This window comes from Magnolia sinica, chromosome 1 (genome assembly GCF_029962835.1).
Source record: "Magnolia sinica isolate HGM2019 chromosome 1, MsV1, whole genome shotgun sequence".
NCBI lineage: Eukaryota > Viridiplantae > Streptophyta > Magnoliopsida > Magnoliales > Magnoliaceae > Magnolia > Magnolia sinica.
The window spans coordinates 51,051,412-51,073,317 of NC_080573.1; the positions used below are offsets into that span (position 1 = coordinate 51,051,412).

Below are 21,906 nucleotides of genomic sequence, written 5' to 3' on the forward strand. Positions count from 1 at the left end.
GTGTTCACAGAAACACCCAAATTACCATTAGAATTCCACAAACAGCTTTTTTATTTTATCTCCTAGCATAGATGCACAAGTCAAGACATTTCACACTAGTTGTAGCTGCAGTGCGTAGTGTTTAGGTGGTAGTTATTATCCTATAAATCTCCATATACACAAAAGGAATTTAATTACACGAAGCACATGTTCTCCTTCCAATTCTCCATTATATAAAAATATCAGCACTTGAACCCTCTGCATGCCATCAACCACAATATGATTACGAGGGCAAGGGTAGCCCCTCCAACCATCAGCTTGAATCTGAGATTTTGCAGCCACATCTTCCGCCGGAGTTGCCTGCCCTGCCTTTGGAAGCTATCTGCCTGAAACAGAGCATCCAGATGCATGAAGAAACTAATCAATGCCAACAATTCTGGAAACTATAAAAGTGCATTTGAATGTTTCTAAGGAAGTGTTTGGGTGTCGAAAACCCTAGAAATGAAACCAGTTTCCATTGAGATCTCACTTTTCTATCTGTGAGGAAAAAGCAGCCCTCGTAATCATTTTCAAATTCCAAGCTTTTACTAAAACACTGTGGACATTCGTTTTCCCGCAAAAAGATGTTAAATCAATTTCTGAAGTGGAGAAGACATGATGTGGCAGTAAGTGGACTCCATGTAAAACTTAACTACAGAACAAACAACGGACAGAAAATCTAAATCTACAATTATCCATTTCCTGAGGATTATTAGTTTATTACAGGTCACATTTCATGATCCATGTCTTCGTTTTCCACCATAGAAAGACCCCCTAAAAGCCCATAGGGTAGAATGGCCAATTTCCTCCTAGAAATCTGCACTAGTTTCTAGTAATAGAAAAAATGAGTTCACTCAGCCTTTTCAGGCCCGTTCGACAGAGATGTCTGCTCAGACGAATGCAGAATGCATTCTCCACATTTTCCAAACAGTGAACCTTTCAAAACACTAGTGGGCTGGATGCCATAAGCCTTTTCAGGCCCGTTCAACGGAGATGTCGGCTCAGACGAATGCAGAATGCATTCTCCACATTTTCCGAACAGTGAACCTTACAAAACACTAGTGGCCTGGATTCCATAAGCCTTTTCAGACCCATTCGATGGAGATGTCTGCTCAGACAAATGCAGTGTGTACTTTCCACATTTTAAAAACAATGAACCTTTCAAAACACCAGTGGGCTTGATGCCATACGACCACCTTTCCGTACACAGCCTAAGAAACTCAACAAGAGATAATATAGCTGGAACATACCTGGAACTGTAAGTTCTCTGTCTTGTCCACCAAAAGTTCAATCCGTTCCCCGCGATCTAGAACCTACAGCAGAAACCAAATTGCATTCAAGAATGAGGAAAAGACAACATTGTTGCTGGGTATTGCTCTTTTACTACATATAAGATCTTAGAGCAATCTAAATTAGGAATAAACAATTGGCAACAATCATTAGAAACATATCAGCTTATATCATGGAATCAAAAGTTTATAGATTACTAAATAGGCTTGCTTAGACCATCTCCCTAGATTTTCAATGCCTGAAATGTATGCATCCTAGAAGTTGGATTTTGTATCCAAATAAATCCCGACTACTAACAAACTAGTGTCTCCTAAGGGAAATTTTGGTGACGTTATGCAGAGAAATCCAAGGGGGAGATCAAAAGGGATGCAAAAATCAAGTCAATGACAACAGTAAAAAAGTTGTGAAAAAAAAGCTTCAGATTACAACAGTAAATAATAATGTAGAGAACTCTCAGTTTCCAGTGAAAAGAACAATTTCTCTTTTGTTTTTTTCTTTTCTTTTCTTTTTTGGTTGCTGTAGTTTCAAGGCCTCTGCCTCGTTGAAACCAGAGATCAGCCCGGGGTCATGCCTCAGGAGGACAGGTACACACTAACAAATTTGACTCTTTTATTTTTTAAAGGGTAACATACATAAGCATTTCAAGAAATTAAATAGAGAATATAGAGAGAGATGTTCAGGTGGCTATGATGATGTAATAATTTACATGTTTTGGCATTGCCTCACCCATTATGAGGCCAACTATTTGGGTAATCAGGATTAACACACATGCATGGACCAATACATGAACATACCATTTATCACCATGGTGGAACTCAATTTCAATTCATTTCCCTTTTATGGCCACTAATCAGAAAGTTAGGTCATCCATCCATTCGGTGCAATTTTATTGGGCTATGACTGACTACAATGTCCTCACAACACTTGGAAGGTTTGGATTGAGGTTATGTTTGCTGCAGGTACAGTGCCTTCGTGCATGTGTACTATTCATCATGAGTTATTTAATACACCTGTAGAGTATAATGACCAATATAGGCATGCAACAACTATATGTTAATGTCACATGTAACTCAATTCAACCATCCAAATCATGGGACCTAAAACGGATATTCATAAACCAAATTAAAAAAAAAAAAAAAAAAGGTTTGGCCACTTACACAAAATGCATAATCAGGATGACATTAACTATCAAATACAACAAAATGAAGAAAAAGCAGCGGCTCAAATTCAGCAAAGTTTGGCCACAAAAAGAAGGTCAGGAACCAGTCTTATTTCCGGATTGTTCTCCATTACAGTGTAGCCCACAGTATAGCCTCGGAATATAACTCCCTCCCTCCCAGACTCATTATATAACCTGGGAATATACCTAGCTCCGTCCTTCCCTCCCTCCCTCCCTCTGATTACTCGTCTTAAGCTCTCGCTAAGGAGATGGTAGTCATTCCCTCTCTTCCTAGCTCACTATATAGTTGTCCTAGATAGCTCCTCCCTCCAGCCTTCCCTCGGGCTGATCACTCATCTTCATTCTCTAGGTATGGAAATGGTAATCCCTCCCTCACTCTTCTCTCTCTCTCTCTTGCCAATTGCCCTCCCTCTTGGTCGATCGCTCTTTTTCATGCTCTAGCTATGGAAATGGTAGTCCTTCACTCCCTCTCTTTCCCTCTGGCTGATTACTCTCCCTTCTCCCCTCTAGCTGATCACCCATCTTAAAGCTCTAGCGATGGAAATGGTAGTTCATCCATTCAAAAAATAAAAAATAAAAAATAAAATAAAAAACTGAAGGAATAACTGGTGGTATTAAAATTAAGAAGAGGAAACAAAGTTCCTAAAAATACAGGAAAGGCCGTGAAGACACTGAAATAGCGAAGGAATATTAAGGGGAAGTGACATCCAGAGCTCTCTACGCAAACACAATGTTTAGCCCATCCAAGAGAATGTCAATGTCCTTGAATATACTGCACAAAGCACTCGAGATAATACCCTCCCCCTTGGCCCAACATAAGACTTGAGTGATTTGCTCCTTCCAGTGCAATATTAAGAGACAAGAAGTGTGTGTGGATAAACTTGAATGCAACTCTTAAAGCAAGCGCCTCAGCTCGAATGCTAGAAACTGCCAAGGTGACCCAGAGAAAGCAGCAACTGCATTAATGCTGCCACTAGTTCAGACACCCTGGATCTTGAAAACCCACTTTCAATCTGATCCGACAGAATTCTTGCACTGCAACAATGCTGGACCCCATTTAGATGACAAAACTTCTTGTCATCTGCTGAATAATGTCTCCAAAGGAATCTATCTAAAGACTTTGATTTAGAGCACACGGACACAAGTTCTTGCTGATGTGATTCACCACTTAAAGAGGGTTGGAAACTCCACATCCTTGAAGATGCAATTATTCCTTTTGTGCCACAAATCCGAGCACACTGACTCTGTGAGGAGATTCCATAGGACTTTCCCCTGTGCTTAACAGGAACCCCTTCAACCTTGCCATTCATCCTCCACTAATTTCTAAACCACCCCAATGAAACAGACCAGATCTCACTTGCATAAGAGCAATGGAGAAAGATATGGTTTGCTGACTGTTCCTTGCATTTGCACAAAATGCATCTGTTAGCCATCATCATTCCCCTCCTTTTAAGGAGGTCAAATATCAGAATCTTGTCTTTCGCTGCAGTCCACAGAAAAGCTGAAACTCAAAATGGCACTTAAGAGTTCCATACTATTGATGGGAACAGGGGAGAAGCCTTTTTTAGAAAGGGATTTGCAGAAGGGTTTAGCTGAATAATCTACCAGTAGCTGACCACTTCCATTCTTTGTGATCATCTTCTGTCTCTGACTTCTATCGGCTGAAGCAGACCCATCAACTCTACAAACATGGGGATTTCCTTTTCTCTGGGATTTCTTTGGAAGTGAATATTCCAAACCATCTGGCTCCCTACTTACATTAAATTATCTCTGACGGCTTGTTTTGACTCTGCCGCCCAGTACAGGCGAGGGTATTTATCAGTAAAAGGCTGACTTCCCACCCAGATGTCCTCCCAAAACGGAATTCTATCATCTTTTCCTATCTTGATCACTGTCCCCTCAAGCATAACCTTGCTCCAACCTTTTCCTTTGTTGCAGAACTTGCACATATCCCTCTACACTTCCATCTTTGCCTCCATATTTGTGCTTTTAGGGTCCCAACCACTTCTGTCCACCGCATATTTATCCTCTACTCTCTCCTCTATATCATCTCTCTTTCTGATTGGGATCTCCAGCACCAATTTCCAAGGAAGCTACAGTTTCTTTCTCTAATTTGACCCAGCTCCAGGCCCCATTCTTCCTTCCCATCTGGAATTCCCCCCAGTTTACCAAGTGAATCTTCTTCGATTCCCCTTTCTCTTCCCTTGCCAAAGGAAATCCTATTGCAAATTTTCTAGTCTTTTGGCAACTGTCGACGGGACTTTAGAAATGTGCATGAAATAAACTGGAAGATTGGAAAAGGCAGCCCATATCAACATGATTTGACCCCCAAAAGACAAACAATTTTCCTTCCACCCAACTGATCGATTCTCAACTTTCTAAAAACGGTTCTCAATTCACCGTTGTGGGTGATTGCCTGCATCCGCAGGTTATAGTCTCGCATTAAAGGGGCAGGGATACCTTGTTGTCATCAAAATATATATAATAGTATACTCACCGCTGCTGATGCCCTAGCACCAAGTGGAATTTTAGGTACACAATAGAAGTCCCCTATCTTGCAAACTAAGATGGAGGTGAGCTTTGCTAATGCGCCTCGACGAAACCACCACTACAGCCATCATGCTTTTGCCGAGGTTGATCTTCAATCCAAACACTGACTCAAAACAACAAAGAAGGCCTTTAAAATTCCACAATTATGCACTTGATGCTCCATGCAATGTCAGGGTAAAACCCACAAATTGCACATGAGAGATCGAGAATCCCAAACTAACTTGGAAACCTCTAATCATGTGAAACCCTTCTATTTTTTTCATCATTTTGCTCTGCTATTGAGAACAAGAAGGGGAGACCGATGGGAACTCTCAAAAAAGTCTGCCGGAGTACTATAGATCTTCAAGGGGCATAATGGATCCCTCCTATCTTCCTCTATGATTGATTGCTCATCTTTCTTTCTTTCTTTATTTTTATTTTTATTTTATTTTTTAAGAGTGTCGATTGCTCATCTTCAAGCTCTAGTTATGGAAACAGTACTCCCTCCCTCCATGGCCCTCTATGTAGCTGATGCCTTAGCACCAAGTGGAATTCCACGGTACACGAGAAGTCCCCTTTCTTGCAAGCTAAGATGGAAGCGAGCTTGTTGATGCGCCTCGAAGAAACTACCACTCCAGCCATCATGCTTTTGCTGAGGTTGATCTTCAATCCAGACATTGCCTCAAAACAACAAAGCAAGCCTTTACGATTGAGATTTTTCCCACTGTAAATCTCACATTTTACCCACCGGCTTTTCAGAACCACACAAACTTTAATTTCCCCAACTAAACCACTGTTGTATGGATACAGCGTGTGCAGACAAAAATACCATTCCAACCCTGCCCATCCAACCTAGTCCACCAGGTGTGGACCCGATCGACCACGTATTGCTGCCCATCCAACCCAGTCGACCCCGTCTTGCTGTCCAACTGGACACGGATTAGCTACTAACAGGTTGAGTAGCGAGACTCGCAACTAAAGTGACATCACCAAGTTATGTGGGTCCCACCATATGCATGTTTTGTATCCACACCGTCCATCCATTTGGACAGATCATTTTAGGGCATTAGCCAAGGAATAAGTTAGATCCAAAGCTCGAGTGGACCCCACCATAGAAAACAATGGAGAGAGTGATGCCCACCATTAAAAACTTCTGAGGGTCACAAAAGTTTTCAATCAAGCCGATATTTTTGTTTTTCCTTATTTCATGTCTGTGTTAACTCGTGAACAAGTTAGATCTCAAATAAACATCATGTGGACCTTAGGAAGGTTTCAACGGTAGGCGTCACTCTCTCCAATGTTTTTTTGTGGTGGGTTCCACTTGAGCTTTGGATCTAACTTATTCTTTGGCTAATGCACTAAAATGATCTCTCCAAATGGATGGATGGTGTGTATACAAAACATACATCATGGTAGGACCCACAACTTAGTGACGTCACTTCAGTAGCGAGTCTCGCTACTCAAAGCAATATTGGGATGCCCTGGCATTCTTCTCAACTCAAACTTGACTGAGCACTTCGTGAAATTGATCGAGCACTTCATATGCAATGAACTGGAAGTGACAAACCCGGGCGGCTCAAAGGACACAGGCATGGGGCCACCGCGACCGTTCCAACCTTAGTGATTCGAATAAGACCAATGACAGCAATGGAAGTACTCTAGCTTCATGAAATTGTCCGACCATCACATGAAATTGACAGAGCTTTACATGAAATTGACCAAGCTTCACATGAAATTGAAGACCGAGCACTTTGTGAAATTGACCAAGCTTGACATGAAATTGACCGAGCCTCACATGAAATTGACCGAGCTTCACATGAAATTGACCGAGCATCACATGATACGTGAAATTGACCGAGCACTTCATGAAAGTGACCGAGCTTCACATGAAATTGACTGAGCCTCACAATAAATTGACCAAGCTTCACATGAAATTGACCGAGCTTCACATGAAATTGACGGAGCATCACATGAAATTGACTGAACTTCACATGAAATTGACCAAGCATTTCGTGAAATTGACCAAGCTTCACAGAAATTGGTCAAGCATCACATGAAATTGAACGAGTACTTCTTGAAATTGACCGAATACTTCATGAAATTGATTGAACACTTCATGAAATTGATCGAGCAGTACATGAAATTGATCGACATATCGTTAGGCACACGCGTCATCCACGTCAACGTTGATGTAGTCTCGGAGGTCCTCCAAATACCGCGAGGTATGGTGCAGATAAATGAAGAACATATGAAAGCGTTCCAAAATCGAAAACAGCGGACCCGATACCTGTGCAGGACGCTAGTCGATTGGAGGCCAAATGGAAGTCTATTAGCTTAAAAAATGACAGCAGATTACAGGATTCTCCATCATATCTTGACATTCAATGTGTACCCGAGGGCTGGAAACAGCATCGAACTCTTGGCCTACATGGTAGAGCTTCTCTACCAAATAGGGCGGGAGGAGGATGTTTGCCTCCCTTCAGTGGTACTCTACCAAATAGTGAATTGTGAGATCGAGACAAATATTTGCACTTTTGCAATAAGTCATGCTAATCAAATTATAGATGAGCAGTTTTATGGGATGAAGATTAGATTGTATGCAGATGAGATGAACAAGTTGCTTGATATGAGTGAATGGTCAGAAGCAACCCTAGAGTAGAGTCAGCGTATGGGCTGGAAACAAGATCGAACTCTCGGCCTACATGGTAGAGGTTCTCTACAAAATAGGGCAGGAGGATGATGTTTGCCTCCCTTCGGTGGTACTCTACCAGATAGTGAATTGTGAGATCGAGACGGATATTTGCACTTTTGCAATAACTCATGCTAATTAAATTATAGACAAGCAGTTTTATGGGACGAAGATTAGATTGTATGCGGATGAGATGAACAAGTTGATCGGTATGAGTGAATGGTCAAGAGCAACCCTAGGGTAGAGTCGGCACATCACTGCAAATAAACAAGTTGCTCGGTATGAGTGAATGGTCAGTAGCAACCCTAGGGTTGAGTCGGCACATCACTGATATTTGCACTTTTGCAATAACTCATGCTAATTAAATTATATATGAGCAATTTTATGGGACGAAGATTAGATTGTATGAGATGAGATGAACAAGTTGCTCGGTATGAGTGAATGGTCAGCAACAACCCTAAGATAGAGTCAGCGCCTCATTGCAAATGAACAAGTTGCTCAATACGTGGTCAACGGCGACCCTAGGGTAGAGTTGGCGCCTCATTGCAAATGAACAAGTTACTCGGTATGAGTGAATGGTCAGCAACAACCCTAGGGTAGAGTCGGCGCCTCATTGCAAATGAACAAGTTACTCGGTATGAGTGAATGGTCAGCATCAACCCTCGGGTAGAGTTGGCGCCTCATTGCAAATGAACAAGTTACTCAGTATGAGTAAATGGTCAGCAACAACCCTAGGGTAGAGTCGGCGCCTCATTGCAAATGACCATCAATATGATGAAATTGACCACGGACTCGCTAAAATTGACCGAGAAATTGCCATGCGCGGCTTCTTGAAGGAGGGAATTCAATCTTCAAGGTCAATATTCCCATTTAATCGTTCAAAGTTTCAATTGTAGTAGTAACTCCGCAATTTAAACAAAATATACAGACGTTTTTGAATTAAATCATTCACCATCATATTACATCAAAACATAAAATACATTACAACATAAATCATTCAAACACAAAATAAATTACAAATTACATTATTCCTCAGGTATTGGAAACTTGCACCTCCGACGATTATGCCCCATTTGTTTCTTCTGCACTTTACTATTTTTCGTTCCTCTCCACGTGAAAGAATTCTTGTATTTTTCGGTCTTCCAGTTGACCTTTTATTTCGCGGGGGTTTAATTCTCACACAATACTCTCTGAATTTGGGCGATATTTCCCATTGGCTCTTGTCATGGTCAACAAAAAGAATTCTTGTCTTTTTGCAAATTACAAATTGGCTCAAAACATGCTGGCATCGACTCTTGTCCTTAAAAGTTTCACTAACGGCTATATCAATTGGCTCATCCCATGAATCTGAATATTCCGACAGATCTGCATTCGTGAATGCAGCATCTTTGAAAGGCACGTTAACTAGACCGGTGATGAAGTTTGATATTCCAGCAAGCTCGGGTAGCGGAATGTCGCTTACACGTACAGATTTGGTCGCTTACACATACAGATTTGGTGGTAGATGATGAAGGCAAATTTGCTCTTGTAGATAAAGGTGGTGCCATGTATTCATATTTAAGGTTAAGGTCACTTGCCCAGCTCACTTGACTAGTCACAAAGTTTGATGTTTGAAGCGGCTCGAGCAGTGAAGTGTTGCTTAGTCACACTTGTAAAGGTGATGCCATATATTCCAATTTCATGCCATATTCCTCACCCACAGAGTCTTCGTGTATTGTCTCATTAATGCGCTGCATTGTCTCGATGATTAAAGGGATGAATTTATCTGAATGCTCCAACTATGCAGCCAAGAACACTCTCACATCTTCGACATCTTCGATTTCAGTTGGAGGGATTGATTGGTTTGAGCAAGGATACAATACTTTCATCCTAATATCACAATCCGTTAGTGTACTCTGAATAATCATGTACGTTTTAAATACAAGCTCCTCATATGTAGTCTCGACACCGACAACAATATTTTTCAACTTTCCACCCTTATACGTGTGTCGATTGTTTTCACATACTAACTCCCCACCATAAGAGCATACGATGATTCTCGTAGCCATTATCTGAAAACAAACATAATAACATATTTTCAATGAATCGTTAAACAATAGAAGCATACCATAAGATACAACTCGGTTGAATAATAAATGACCGAGAACACGGTGAAATAATATATGAGGCTAATGTAAATCTAAAAGAACTAAAGAATAAATGGGACATTAAAGTTTTTAAGTCCACAACTAGAGCTTAGATGGATATAAATGAATAATATCCCAGTGGACGATATGTCGAACCAGATCTATGGAATTTCAAAGAGGCAAGGAAGGCGACCTTGAAAGAGGGGATCCAATGTATACCAAAGCAATTAAATAATACTTGTAAACGCAAGAGATGCCAAAGAGAAGGTAAGTGGTCTCATGTTGCATTTAAGTTCAATGTCATGGAAAATTGACCGAGCTTCACATGAAATTCACCGAGCCTCACATAAAATTGACCAAGCCTCACATGAAATTGACCGAGCATCACATGAAATTGACCGAGCCTCACATGAAATTGATCGAGCTTCACATGAAATTGACCGAGCCTCACATGAAATTGACTGAGCTTCACATGAAATTGACCGAGCATCACATGAAATTGATTGAGCTTCACATGAAATTGAACGAGTATTCTTGAAATTGTCCGAGCGTCACAAGTGCAAATTTTTTCGGTTTCGGGTTTAAGCTTTAGGGCAATTTGTTCAAATATACCTACAGTGCGTCGTTTCTTTGATGGAGGCACCATTTTCGTCCTTTGTTAACAAAATAAAATGAAGAAAAAGAAGTAACGGTTTGATGGAAGGGTATTCTTATATGAAGAAGAGAGAAGATTTCAGAAAATGGGTTCTAGGTAGAAGGGTATTGCGGTTTGAAGAGGAGAGAATATTCCAGAAAATGGGTTTTCGGTAGTAAGGTATTATAGTGTGAAGAGGAGAGGATTCCAGACAATGGGTTTTTGGTGGTAGTGTATTATGGTATGAAGAAGAAAGGAGAGAAGATTTCAAAAAATGGGTTTGTATTACAGGGGTCTTATTGTTCGAGAAAAGGCATTGGTTTAGTTTGGGAAGGTAAAGTTTGGATGGCTCAGAAAAGCCGATGGGTAAAAGGTGAGATTTATAGTGGGAAAAAACTCTTTAAGATTCCACAATTGTGCACTTGATGCTCCATGCATTATTTGGGTATCATCTGCAAATTGCACATGAAAGATTAAGAATCTTGAACTTGGAAACCTCTGATCACGTGAAACCCTTTTGCTTTTTTCATCATTTTGCTCCAATGCTCCGTTGCTATTGAGAAAAGAAGGGGAGACCGATGGGAACTCTCAAAAAAAGCCTACCAGAGTACTGTAGATCTTCAAGGGACATAATGGATCCCTCATTCTATCTTTCCTCTATGGCCGATTACTCATCTTCAAGCGGTAGTTATGAAAATGGTATTCCCTCCCTCCATGGCCCTCTATGTAGTTGACACCACATAGCCGATGAATATATCGCTCCCAGCCTCCCTCTCTATTTTCCATCTGGATAACTCATCATCAAGCTCTAGTTACAGAACTGGTAGTCCCTCCCTCTAGCCAATCACTCATCTTCATCTTCAAGCTCTAGCAATGGAAGTGGAAATGGTCATCCCTCCTTGCTTTGGATAGAATATAGAATTTTGTTAAATAAAATGATAAAAAGAAAAACTAACATCCACTAATGTAGTGGATATGGTAACTATAAATAATGAAAGTGTTCTATTACGTTGTCCTTGGGCAAAGTTTCAATAATAGCATTTGTATCTCTCAGGACAACATAAAAATAGGTGGGACCAATGCCAATCTTAGAGATAATCCTGTCAACTGTGAAGAATCTTTTCCTAGAGGATTTACAGGTTGCGCAAGCCCAAGATATCACATTCCTTGAGTTCCCTCCCACAAGAAGATGCCCCTAGAACCAGTGTTCAAGGTATTATTAGTATTACTACAAGTTTCACTGGCCGGGGATATAAAAACAATATCACCATTCACCAATAATATCATCGATAACCGGATATGCGAGGAAACATGGGGGAAATGGTGGAATTTTTCAGTGAAATTTTAAGAGATGTTAAAAGACACATATTTGCATATTTAGGAATATAAAAAAAAATTGCAAAAAGAATGTATACATAATAAGTTTCAATTTAATGGGGGCCTAAAAGCATGTTCCGTCATAAAAAATTGGTCAAACCATCCCATCCATCCATCCAATCATCCAAACATCCATCGGTATTTTAGAATATTGACATCTAGAAAGGAAATGAAAGATTGTGGTCTCAATATCACCCATGTTGCATAATGATAACATCGCAAAATTATCGATATTATCATTGACAATTTAAACACTACATACAACCATGCACCTATAAAAAATTGAAATGGAAAATTTTTTAATAAACATATTTTTGGTGATATTGATACATTGGTGATATTACCGAAATATTGCTAATACACTAGCGATACAAGTGACACTAGGAATTTACACAATTGAAAATATTAGAGATACAAACGACACCTGGAATTTACACAGTCGAAAATATTGGCGATATTTAGCAATACATCACTAATACCTAGAATTTTTTATACTACTAGTGTTATCAGTATCACCGAGCTGGAGATATGGATAATATTAGGGACATTTTAATAATATCAGGGATACTCCAAACACTGCATAGAACAACTTCCACTTTTGTCCCTCCATGTCATGCGTAACCCCACTAATACTTGACAGCCCCAGGTTATTTAGTGATGTGTAACAACTCCATGTTCATGAACAACCCCGTTGATATTTAGCTTCCACTAGTTATTTGGTGATGGTTGCCATGTGATCCTATCCTTGGCCTCCCTACAAGCTTCCACTAGTTACTTGGTTGACTGCTCGTCTCCAAGCTCCAGTTGTGAAAACGGTGGTCCCTCCCTTCTTCCTCTCTCTCCAATAGTTGGCTCTCTTAGCATTGTTTCCTCCACGTGTTGAGTAGGATCAATTGTTAATGTATTGTTACTATTAAATGTATCGCACCCCTAACCCCTAAGATTAGGACTTTTTCAATGAAACTTCTAACGATGTTAAAAGATTCATAGTAGTTTTTTATCAGTATATTCATGGTAGTTTTCCATTGCTTAGGCACAAAACCATGCACAATCGGCCATTAGTGACGCAATTATATACAAAATGGGTTCAGATCATTAAAATGTCATGCAAGACAAGTAGTAAAACATGAATATTTTTTACTTATATTTTATATTTAATAAAATTATAATTGTATTATATTATATAATGTACTAGGAAAACATATTTTTTAATTATATGCTTATACTTTAATGGCATAAGGTTTGGATGATGATATTTGATATTTTATATTAATTTTATTTTTTTTTCAAAAGACTAAAATGTATGGCCAATCCTTAGATTGACCAACACAAAGCAACATAAAATTTTCCGACACTTACAATCGCAAAAAGTAAAAATGGAGAAAATTCAGAATTCCTGACTTTCTTCCATTTATCAACTCCGAAATTGATTTTTTTTTTTTTTTTTAAAAAAACTTTTTTTCCCCTCTTTTGTGCCCTCGAATCTATGTCAATGCATTATACCATGCATGGGCATGATACTCTATAGGAATCCATTCTATTATGTAGGTAAAAATAAATTTAAACAAGTTTTTCTCACCTTTGAATTCTAGCCAGATTCCAATCTTGAATCAGAATTTCTCCACCAAGTTGTGTCTTGATGTCAAACAACTCAAAAGAAAGTTGTTAAAAACACTGTTTTAAACATCGAGGATATCGGCCGATATATGTTGTATCCTACCAGTGCGAGACGAAACACACAAGTAGTGTGATATATCCCACATATTTGATCTAGTGAGCATTTTCAAATTTCGATGCTCTTATTTTCTGTAATTCATGTTAAATTAGTGTCAAATTGTTACAAATCATGATTTTTCATGTTCTAGATTGGGAGATTCAATTTCGAGATTTGGAGATGGGTCGAGTTGCGAAAAATTGAAAAAAAAAAAATTAAAACTTCTCAATTTCTCGTAAATCGTTTGCATTCTTTATGTTCAAACATCACATAAAAAATGTTTGTAACCTAATCTAGTGTTTCTTCTTTTGCTTTTGAATGTATTGTTTGTGTTTCCACACGTCTTCTTACATTTATAAATTATATAAATAGACATTGAATATACTTGCATCAATTCAATTAGACAACACATGGATTAGGACCCCATACAAAGAAAACCTACTATGTATACTGATTTTTTATAATGTTTTGATTTATAAGTGTGTATTGATGTCCTTTTTAACAATCACCATTAGTTTCATCGAAAAATTCAACCAATTTCCCAATGTTTCCAACAACATCGATAAGAGATCCCACCCCCGGAAAAAAAAAAAAAAGAAGAAGAAGAAGATTGAAGATACCTAGGTTTATTTTCACACGAACTACATTGTTATTGTCGATAATGCAATAATATTGCATGTAGATGGTAGTTGGTAGGGTAGTGTGCTTTTTGGGCAAAGGCGCAACATCATCATGACAGGCCCAGTTGATGAATGCCTCAGATCTCACACAAGTGCGCCATGTTGGTGCATGTATCATGATTCACCTCTGATCTTTCCTCATTGAATATTCATTGTTTTAAGAAGGTACGTGGAAAGGGTTCTTTTGCACATCACAAACATTATCATTATCACATTTCTAAGAAAGATTCTTTACGCTCCTTTTAATTCCATGCTTCCAGACAACCCCAAAATGACCAGAAATTGGATAGTTAGGATCATTTATTCTGTGTTATTTGAATTAGGCACAGTGTTATTTGAATTAAGACCCATCTATAGTGATGAACCACTAACTGTTTGGGTCGGGGGGCATGTATGATGCATGAACAACCCATGCACATGAGTTGTCATAGTCTACCAACCATAGATTTTTTTTTTTCTCCTTATAAAGATGGAAAGACCAATTAAGAGAATCGCCCAAGGTATTCCATAACAGTAACGGTGGCCATAACGGTCACCACGTTACCTTTACGATACGGGGCATAACAGCTGTTACGACCCCGTAATGGCCATTACGGTCTCTCTTTAATAAAAATAAAAATATATAATAAAAAAAAAATGAAAAAACCCTCGAAAAAATTGTATCCGCCCCGTAATGTTGATTAAAAAGTATGAAAAACCTATATATGTCCCATAATAGACCATTACGGGACTATTAGGGCCTGTTTGGCCAGACGGATCCCATGGGATTAGGAGGGGTGGGATGGATTTTAAGGTAATGATGGTGGTGTCAGTGGATTGATTTAAGATCCATGGGATTGCTATATCCTAGGACAAGTTCACCGAGTCTGTTTGGCACGCCTGGCATATGCTAGGATTTTACCTTCCAATCCGTCCAACCAAACACGCCCCAGGCACGATTGAACGGGATTAGGAGGGATGGGATCAATTTTAAGGTAATGATGGTGATGTCAGTGGATTGGTTTAAGATCCATGGGTTTGCTATATCCCAGGACAAGTTCATCGGGTCTGTTTGGCTCATTTGGCATATCTCGGGATTTTACCATCCCATCCCTCCTAATCCCTCTTAATCCGCCCAGCCAAACAGGCCCTTATGGACTTTATAGGGGATGTAATGTGCTATTAACGGCAATTACGGGTCATTTTTTTCCATAACGGCTTTTACGATCGTTACAACCCTGTAACATGTAACAGTTGCCACCGTTACGTTTACGTAACGGCCTTTACGGCACACCATGGAATCGCCACGTCGGCGAACCTCACTGGCAAGAGCATAATGGTTCACACGCGCACACTCACATATTGTATACATGGCATAGATGTCACTTAAATTACTTGGGTCCAATCTAGTGAACACTTCAGATGGGTCATAATATAAAATACATTGAATTAGAGTCCTAACTAGCCTATCAGTGGACATCTAATGGTCTACTAGAGTATTGAATTTTTCTCCTTACGAAGATGGAAAGACCAACTGAGAGAATTGCCACATCGGTGTCCCACATTGGCAAGAGCGTGATGGCTCATATGCACGCACTCACATATTGTATACATAGCTTATATGTCACTCAATTTACTTGGTCCAATCTAGTGACCACTTCAGATGGGTAATAATATAAAATACATTGAATTAGAGTCTTATCTAGCCAATCAGTGGACATCCAATGCATGCTTAAATGAGAATCAGTCAATTATTAACATCCAATATACAAATATACATTAGACAGCTAGGTTTGTTCACTAGATCTGACCACCTATAGACAGGGTTCCCGGAGTTTGAACTTTCTTATTGTGAGTTGCATGTATACCACATGTATGAGTGCATATGAACCATAACATTCCAACAGGTATCAAATAACTCTACCAATAACAGATTGACAAACTAGAAAAGTTTTGGTGCCTCAGGTAATGAATAGTTTCCAGATGCATCCATTTTCACGAATGGGGCTGCTTTGGCTCATTTGGGAAGCAGGTCGAATGCTGACAGAATATACATGAGGAGAGTTGACCTCTCAAGAGACCTAAGTGGCATACAAAGTGGGGCTTGGAAATGTTCGCTGGAAGTAGTTCTTGAAGCTGGAGCTTTTAGCTGGGAGTGGTCCTTATTGGAAGTCCATTCTCATGAGCATCTGAAGCTATGTGCAGAGTCTGCAGACCTCCATTTTGCAACCACTCAATATTCAATGCTTGCGATTTCTGCTGGGACCCTCAGTTGTCCTGCCTGTGGGCCCCTCTTTTCTGCTTGGAAGCTTTCTTGCAGGTCTGGAGATCTGCTGTGCTGTTTTGGTGCTTTCAGCATCTTCAGCTTGGCTGTGTTAGGTGCATGGGAGAGTGATCGGTGTTTTCAGCTGCTTGTGGAGGCCCAGCTGTTCCAGTGGCAGAGTTCCTGCCCATGTCTCAGCAGCAGTCGGTTGTGGCTGGAAGTAATTGTAGTCATGGACATGGTAAGCGTCAGGAACATGATTGGATAGTCAAGTAGATCATTTTTAATTACCATCAATCTGGCCTTAGGAAGACTCACTTAGGGTGATCTCAGCAACAGAACTGGCCCGTTTTCTCCATTTTGTTGCATTCTGTATCTGGTAACTCTTCACGTAGCTGATCATCAGCTTCTCCGACATCGATCACAACAAAGTGTGGAGATAGTTGGCACATGTGAGGTGACTGGTCAGGACGTGGAGAATGGTTGCACATGTTCTCAGAGAAGTTGAATGTTTTTATCGGTTCTGATGCTCATCAAAGCAATGTGATCTCAATGCTAATGGTGCAGGCACCTAGCTCCCTTCACAGCGAAGCCCCATCATGTCACTCTGGTTATGCCCTGCCACTTCCTGTGGTTCTTTTGTTTCCAGCTCCCTTAGATCTGGCCATGGTCCTCGAGGAGGCATGCTGGTCCTCAGCCTCATTCCCAGGCCTCTGGTAGTTGCTATCATTGTGGCCTTGTTTCAGGCCAGGGATAGAAGAGTGTGGTGTGGGGTAGTGGTTGCTTTAAAATGGCTGTTTTTGTTCTATTGTAGCTGAAGCAGAAGTCTCTTGCTGCAGCAGGTCGAGAGGCTGTACTCAAACTGCACCATCAGTTTCTGGTCTCTCGCCTTCTGTTGCTCAGCTATTGAGCTGAAAGGATGCAGGCTGAAGTGGGCCATGGTCTTTCGTGAAATGCTCGCTATGGAGTGATGTGCTGGGTCAGCAGAGGGAGGAAAAGTTGCTGCTTGAGGCTGGGCTAGGGTGGGCTGTGGATGTGCTTGTGGGGTGTCATGATCTAATTTGTGGGGTGCTTTGAATGTGTTTGGTGTCATGTGTTGAAAATCTGGCAGTTTTTTCCGGGTCAATATGGGTGGTCTGGAGGAATCTTGGCTGCAGGTGGTGGTGCTGATGTTGTTTCAGTTTCTTGCTTTTATTGCTAAATGTTAATGCAGCATGCTGGGTCCTCAGGTAGGTGAAGGTGACATCGCTGATGATTATATCCATCAGATATATTACTGTTAGTTTGGACCATTATTGTTCTCCCGAACCATTTATTAATAAATCACCAATCCAAGTGTTAGATTCTTCTAGTCTGGGAAATGTCCCTAGTGCATCTTCTGTATAAGAACAACACATAGCTTGAACAAAGACGTGGTTGAGTGGAAATAACAAGTACAATAACCTAAGAAATTCTCAAACAAAAGAATGTACAATAACCTAAAATACTTTTCTAGCAACGGAACAATTTAGTAATGATAAATGACTCAGGCCAGAAATACATGGGAAATCAGAAAAAGGTCATATAACACATTTAGCTATACAAACCATAACACTAAATCAGAGCCAAAAATTGCAATTGATTCAGCTGTACGAAGGGAAAAAGAACATTTACTTTCTCAATATTGTCCATCATTATGCCTTTGACCTCCGTTATTTGAGCCTTCAACTTAGATAGCTTACTCATCTCTTCAGGATGGTTTATACAATACTGCATGTGCTCCTTAAGTCTGGGCCTGTTCAGACAGATCTGGAGTCAGAGTGCAACTTCAAAGGCATCAAAGTTCATCAGTCAACCTCTACGCATTAGGAGGAGGTATTTATACAAACCCAAATTCCCGATCAAGATTGTAGGCAATGCTAAATCTATCCTCAAATAAATCATCATCATCTTCATCTGCTAGTGGATGAGGACCCCCAGCACCGATGTTCGCTCCATAACGCTGCTTGAAATCATCCCTCACTCGCTCTAGAAACACGAAAGGTACGCTCCTCCCAATTGCTTCATCTGCCACAACAAGAAAAACTGCACAGCCAAGGAATAATCAATCCAACAAGTAAATGGCAAAACAAACAAACTAGAAGCACAAGCGACTCGTAACAAAAACGCATACCGAAGGCATTGTCCGCAAGATAGTTGAATGTATGGCCGTCACAAGAGTACGTGAACTTGTTGCTATTTGAGGGCAGCTTTTGTAAGCATTGGATGGCGATAGTACTGAAATTGCCAGAAAATGATGTGTGCTCTGCAAGTACAACGGTGCCCCTTGCGACGAAACTATATATCAACGCTTTCTGACTCATGGCTTTGCTATAAACCTCAGACGTGTCAACTGAAACTCAAGACACAACAGAATTATGGATTAGCCTACTTTGTACACCTATAGAAATAAAAGGTTTCTTTTCACAGGTTTGAATTAAAAAAGAAAGAAAGAAAAAAAAAAAGGATTCACATGCTTGGACTCCCAAATCAATTTCATGATGCATTGAAAACTTAAATTCATGCTAATCTTTATTTTTCACAGGACAGAGACCAAATTCAAATAGAGACATAATATAGGAAATGTTTGCATGCACAATGTGCACAGAGTGAGCGCACATATCTCCCACTCTCTAGATATGATGAATGAGAATGCAAAACAATAATTCAAATCTGGTTTTAAAAGCATATTGTTGAATGCTTTTGGATTCCCAACCATCATAGTTAGAAATTAGGAGACACTTTTGAGTTGACTCAGTGACTGCATGCACACAGTTCACGCCCATGAATACAAAGCTAAGAGTTGTACATAAAACAATTACTGAGCCCATCATACAGGAACCTATCATTTTAAAAATGCCTAGATACATGATAGAATAAGCACCCTCCACACATACAAGTAACCAGCATTTAAAAACTCACCATATTGGAAAAAAGATGTGTGCTTATATCAAAATGGAACAAAGAAACACAAAAGAAATACTTTATTAAGGAGAACCACAAAATTTCGCAATCTGAGTGCAAAAGGTTTGCTAGAACACATCTCAACGGATGCAACTTGGCTAAGGAATTCCTTTAAACCCCAAGCTCTGTGGGGCCCTCCATGATGTTTGTTATATCCACTCCATCCATCTATTTCTAAAGATCATTTTAGGGCATGAGCACAAACATGACGGAAATCCAAAACTCAGATGGGCCACATCTACAAAATAACAAAGCCTATTTCTATTTCTACAAGCTCTTAGTTTTCCTACTAGCATCTACAAAATACCAAAGCCTACATAGCCCTGAACTTATTTTAAAGCCCCTGCTCAAAAACACATAAAGAACAAAGTATTGGAATTGATGGTATCAATTAAAAATGCAAATTATGCCAACAGGGAAAAAATTTTGATAAAGAAGCAGGTTATAAACAAACGAGGGAGACACTAGAAAGAGGAAGTCAATAGTTTGCGTGCATCATCCTTTTCATGTTGAACTAACAGAATAAGTATAGCATGTCATTCAACTGATACAGAGCACGTTGGCTGAAAAAATCCCCCCATTGCAGAAAAAGGTAAGATGGCAATGAGCCGTTGGGCCTGCATGCCCATTGAGCTTAGAAGTTCATGACCACCCTAGAAGCATGAAGATCTCCAAATGCAAAATCGCCAAACTATTCAGGTCCAGCAATGATCAAAACATTGGAAAATATTGGCACAAGGAGAAGTTACCCACAAAAGAGTCCCAACAAATGTGTAGCTATACAGATGAAAAAATTAATAATAATAATAATAATAATAATCATTAGAGAATGGACACTTCCAGACAAATTTATCAAATTGAAGCCAGTATTAAGAAATTGACCATATCATACAAATCAAGACCTGACATCAGATAAACACAAGGGCGGTCCAAATTTGTCACTTATTTTTTGGATCACTTTTTGGGTATCAAATAATGACATTTTTTTAGATAACAGAAAATTTATTGAGAAACACATCAAAGTGAGGAAAGAATCCAACCCAACCAAAGCAGCCTAAACAAAAATAGGAGCCTTGGAGATATCTTTTTCATAAACAGCCCACTCCGAGACCAAAAACTTAACTTTCCCAATGGCCTCCTGCACACCTACCCTCTCGTTTTGGAAACAACCCCCATTCTTAGCACCCTAAATAACCCATAACATGGCCATGAAGAGTAGTCCCCACTTAGCTTTTCTGTCCTTGCCAACACCACCTCCATGCCACACCCATATAAGCTCATCCACCAACTTCGGCATCACCCAATCAGTAAGGAAAAAAAAAAAGCTCCCGAATCTTCCGGGCAAACGAGCAATGAATAAATAGGTGGTCAATAGACTCAACATCTCCCATACACATATGACAAATGTTGGGAAGCACAAGCAATCTCCTCTAAAGATTGTCAACTGTGAGAACTCTCTTCTGACCCACCAGCCAAATAAAAAATGTCACACAAGGTGGGACTCCATAGAATCAGTGATGATATGGGTGCGGCGAGGCAGGGGCTCGATTAGGTGGACTAATCAACCCAAAGAGCAAGCGAATAGAAAATTTTATAGAGCTATGCGCCGACCACTTGACCGAGTCCCTTAAACAGAGGGGACAACATCCTTCAAATGATATAACAACCCAGTGAACTCAATGATCTCTTCATCCATCATATCCCTAAGGCAAGGAGGATTCCAAACTACCTGCCCATCACAAACAAAAAAACAATCTGCCGCCCAGTGTTCGCAATATCAATACTATCGGCCGATATTACCAGTATCACGGTCCAGCGATACGAAACTGCCTAGGAGAAAAAAAAAAACAGATATCAGTCTATATCTGTCAATATCTTTGGCGATATAGGCAACAATCCTCTCTACCATTCTAGATATTCGAAGAAAATAAATAAATATATATATATAGGAAAAAATCTCTCTTACCTTGTTACTCAAGATCTGCCTGGATTTGGTGTGCCAATCACGATCGACAGTGCCGGATCATGTAAGAAAACCTAAAACCATTTTTTTCTTCGAAGAGAAGTGCTTCGAAAGGAAATCAGAATTCCGTCGAGGTTTACGGGGATTTGGGTTGGATTTTGGAAAAAAAAAAAGTTGAATTTAGGGAGAGATTTTTGGGATTTTAACAAATTCGAAGTCTCAAGGTGAGGCATGAAGGCTCGTGCATTTGCGGCTTTAACGGAGAAGACGAGGAAGCTTTGAAGAACTCTCTCATCCTCTGCCTTAATTAAAGGAGTGTATTTGGTGCGACTCAGCTGCACCAAATACGGTGCGGCCCTTACAGTGGGCCCACATTTACGTATGTATTGTATATCCATTCCGTCCATACGTTTTATCATATCATTCTGTGGCATGATCTAAAAATGAATTAGATCCAAATCTCAGGTGGACCATACTCTAAG

General features: G+C 39.9%; 1 protein-coding gene across 2 annotated transcripts; it reads right to left on the reverse strand.

Moving 5' to 3' along the window:
• Positions 1 to 33: 33 nt before the first annotated feature.
• On the reverse strand, positions 34 to 21,615 carry LOC131249148 (vesicle-associated membrane protein 727). 2 transcript variants are annotated; one of them, XM_058249739.1, is made up of 6 exons: positions 21,428 to 21,615; positions 18,632 to 18,850; positions 18,348 to 18,543; positions 18,133 to 18,253; positions 1,269 to 1,331; positions 34 to 361 (listed from the first exon to the last, which is right to left on the reverse strand). In XM_058249739.1, exons 2-6 carry the CDS (start codon positions 18,819 to 18,821, stop codon positions 293 to 295), a joined length of 639 nt encoding a protein of 212 aa, XP_058105722.1. In that variant the 5' UTR covers positions 18,822 to 18,850; positions 21,428 to 21,615; the 3' UTR covers positions 34 to 292. The 2 variants fall into 2 exon arrangements, with proteins under 2 accessions (XP_058105722.1, XP_058105713.1); XM_058249730.1 differs by having other exon boundaries at positions 34 to 365; positions 21,428 to 21,601.
• Between the last annotated feature and the right edge of the window lie 291 nt (positions 21,616 to 21,906).

Excerpts from the sequence above, each read along its gene's own strand:
- LOC131249148 (XM_058249730.1), bottom strand. The coding sequence starts at position 18,821 with ATGAGTCAGAAAGCGTTGATATATAGTTTCGTCGCAAGGGGCACCGTT. Across the intron at positions 1,332-18,132 it reads TGATGGACAATATTGAGAAA|GTTCTAGATCGCGGGGAACG; the intron begins GTAAATGTTCTT and ends TTTCTGCTGTAG. Across the intron at positions 366-1,268 it reads CAGAGAACTTACAGTTCCAG|GCAGATAGCTTCCAAAGGCA; the intron begins GTATGTTCCAGC and ends GCTCTGTTTCAG.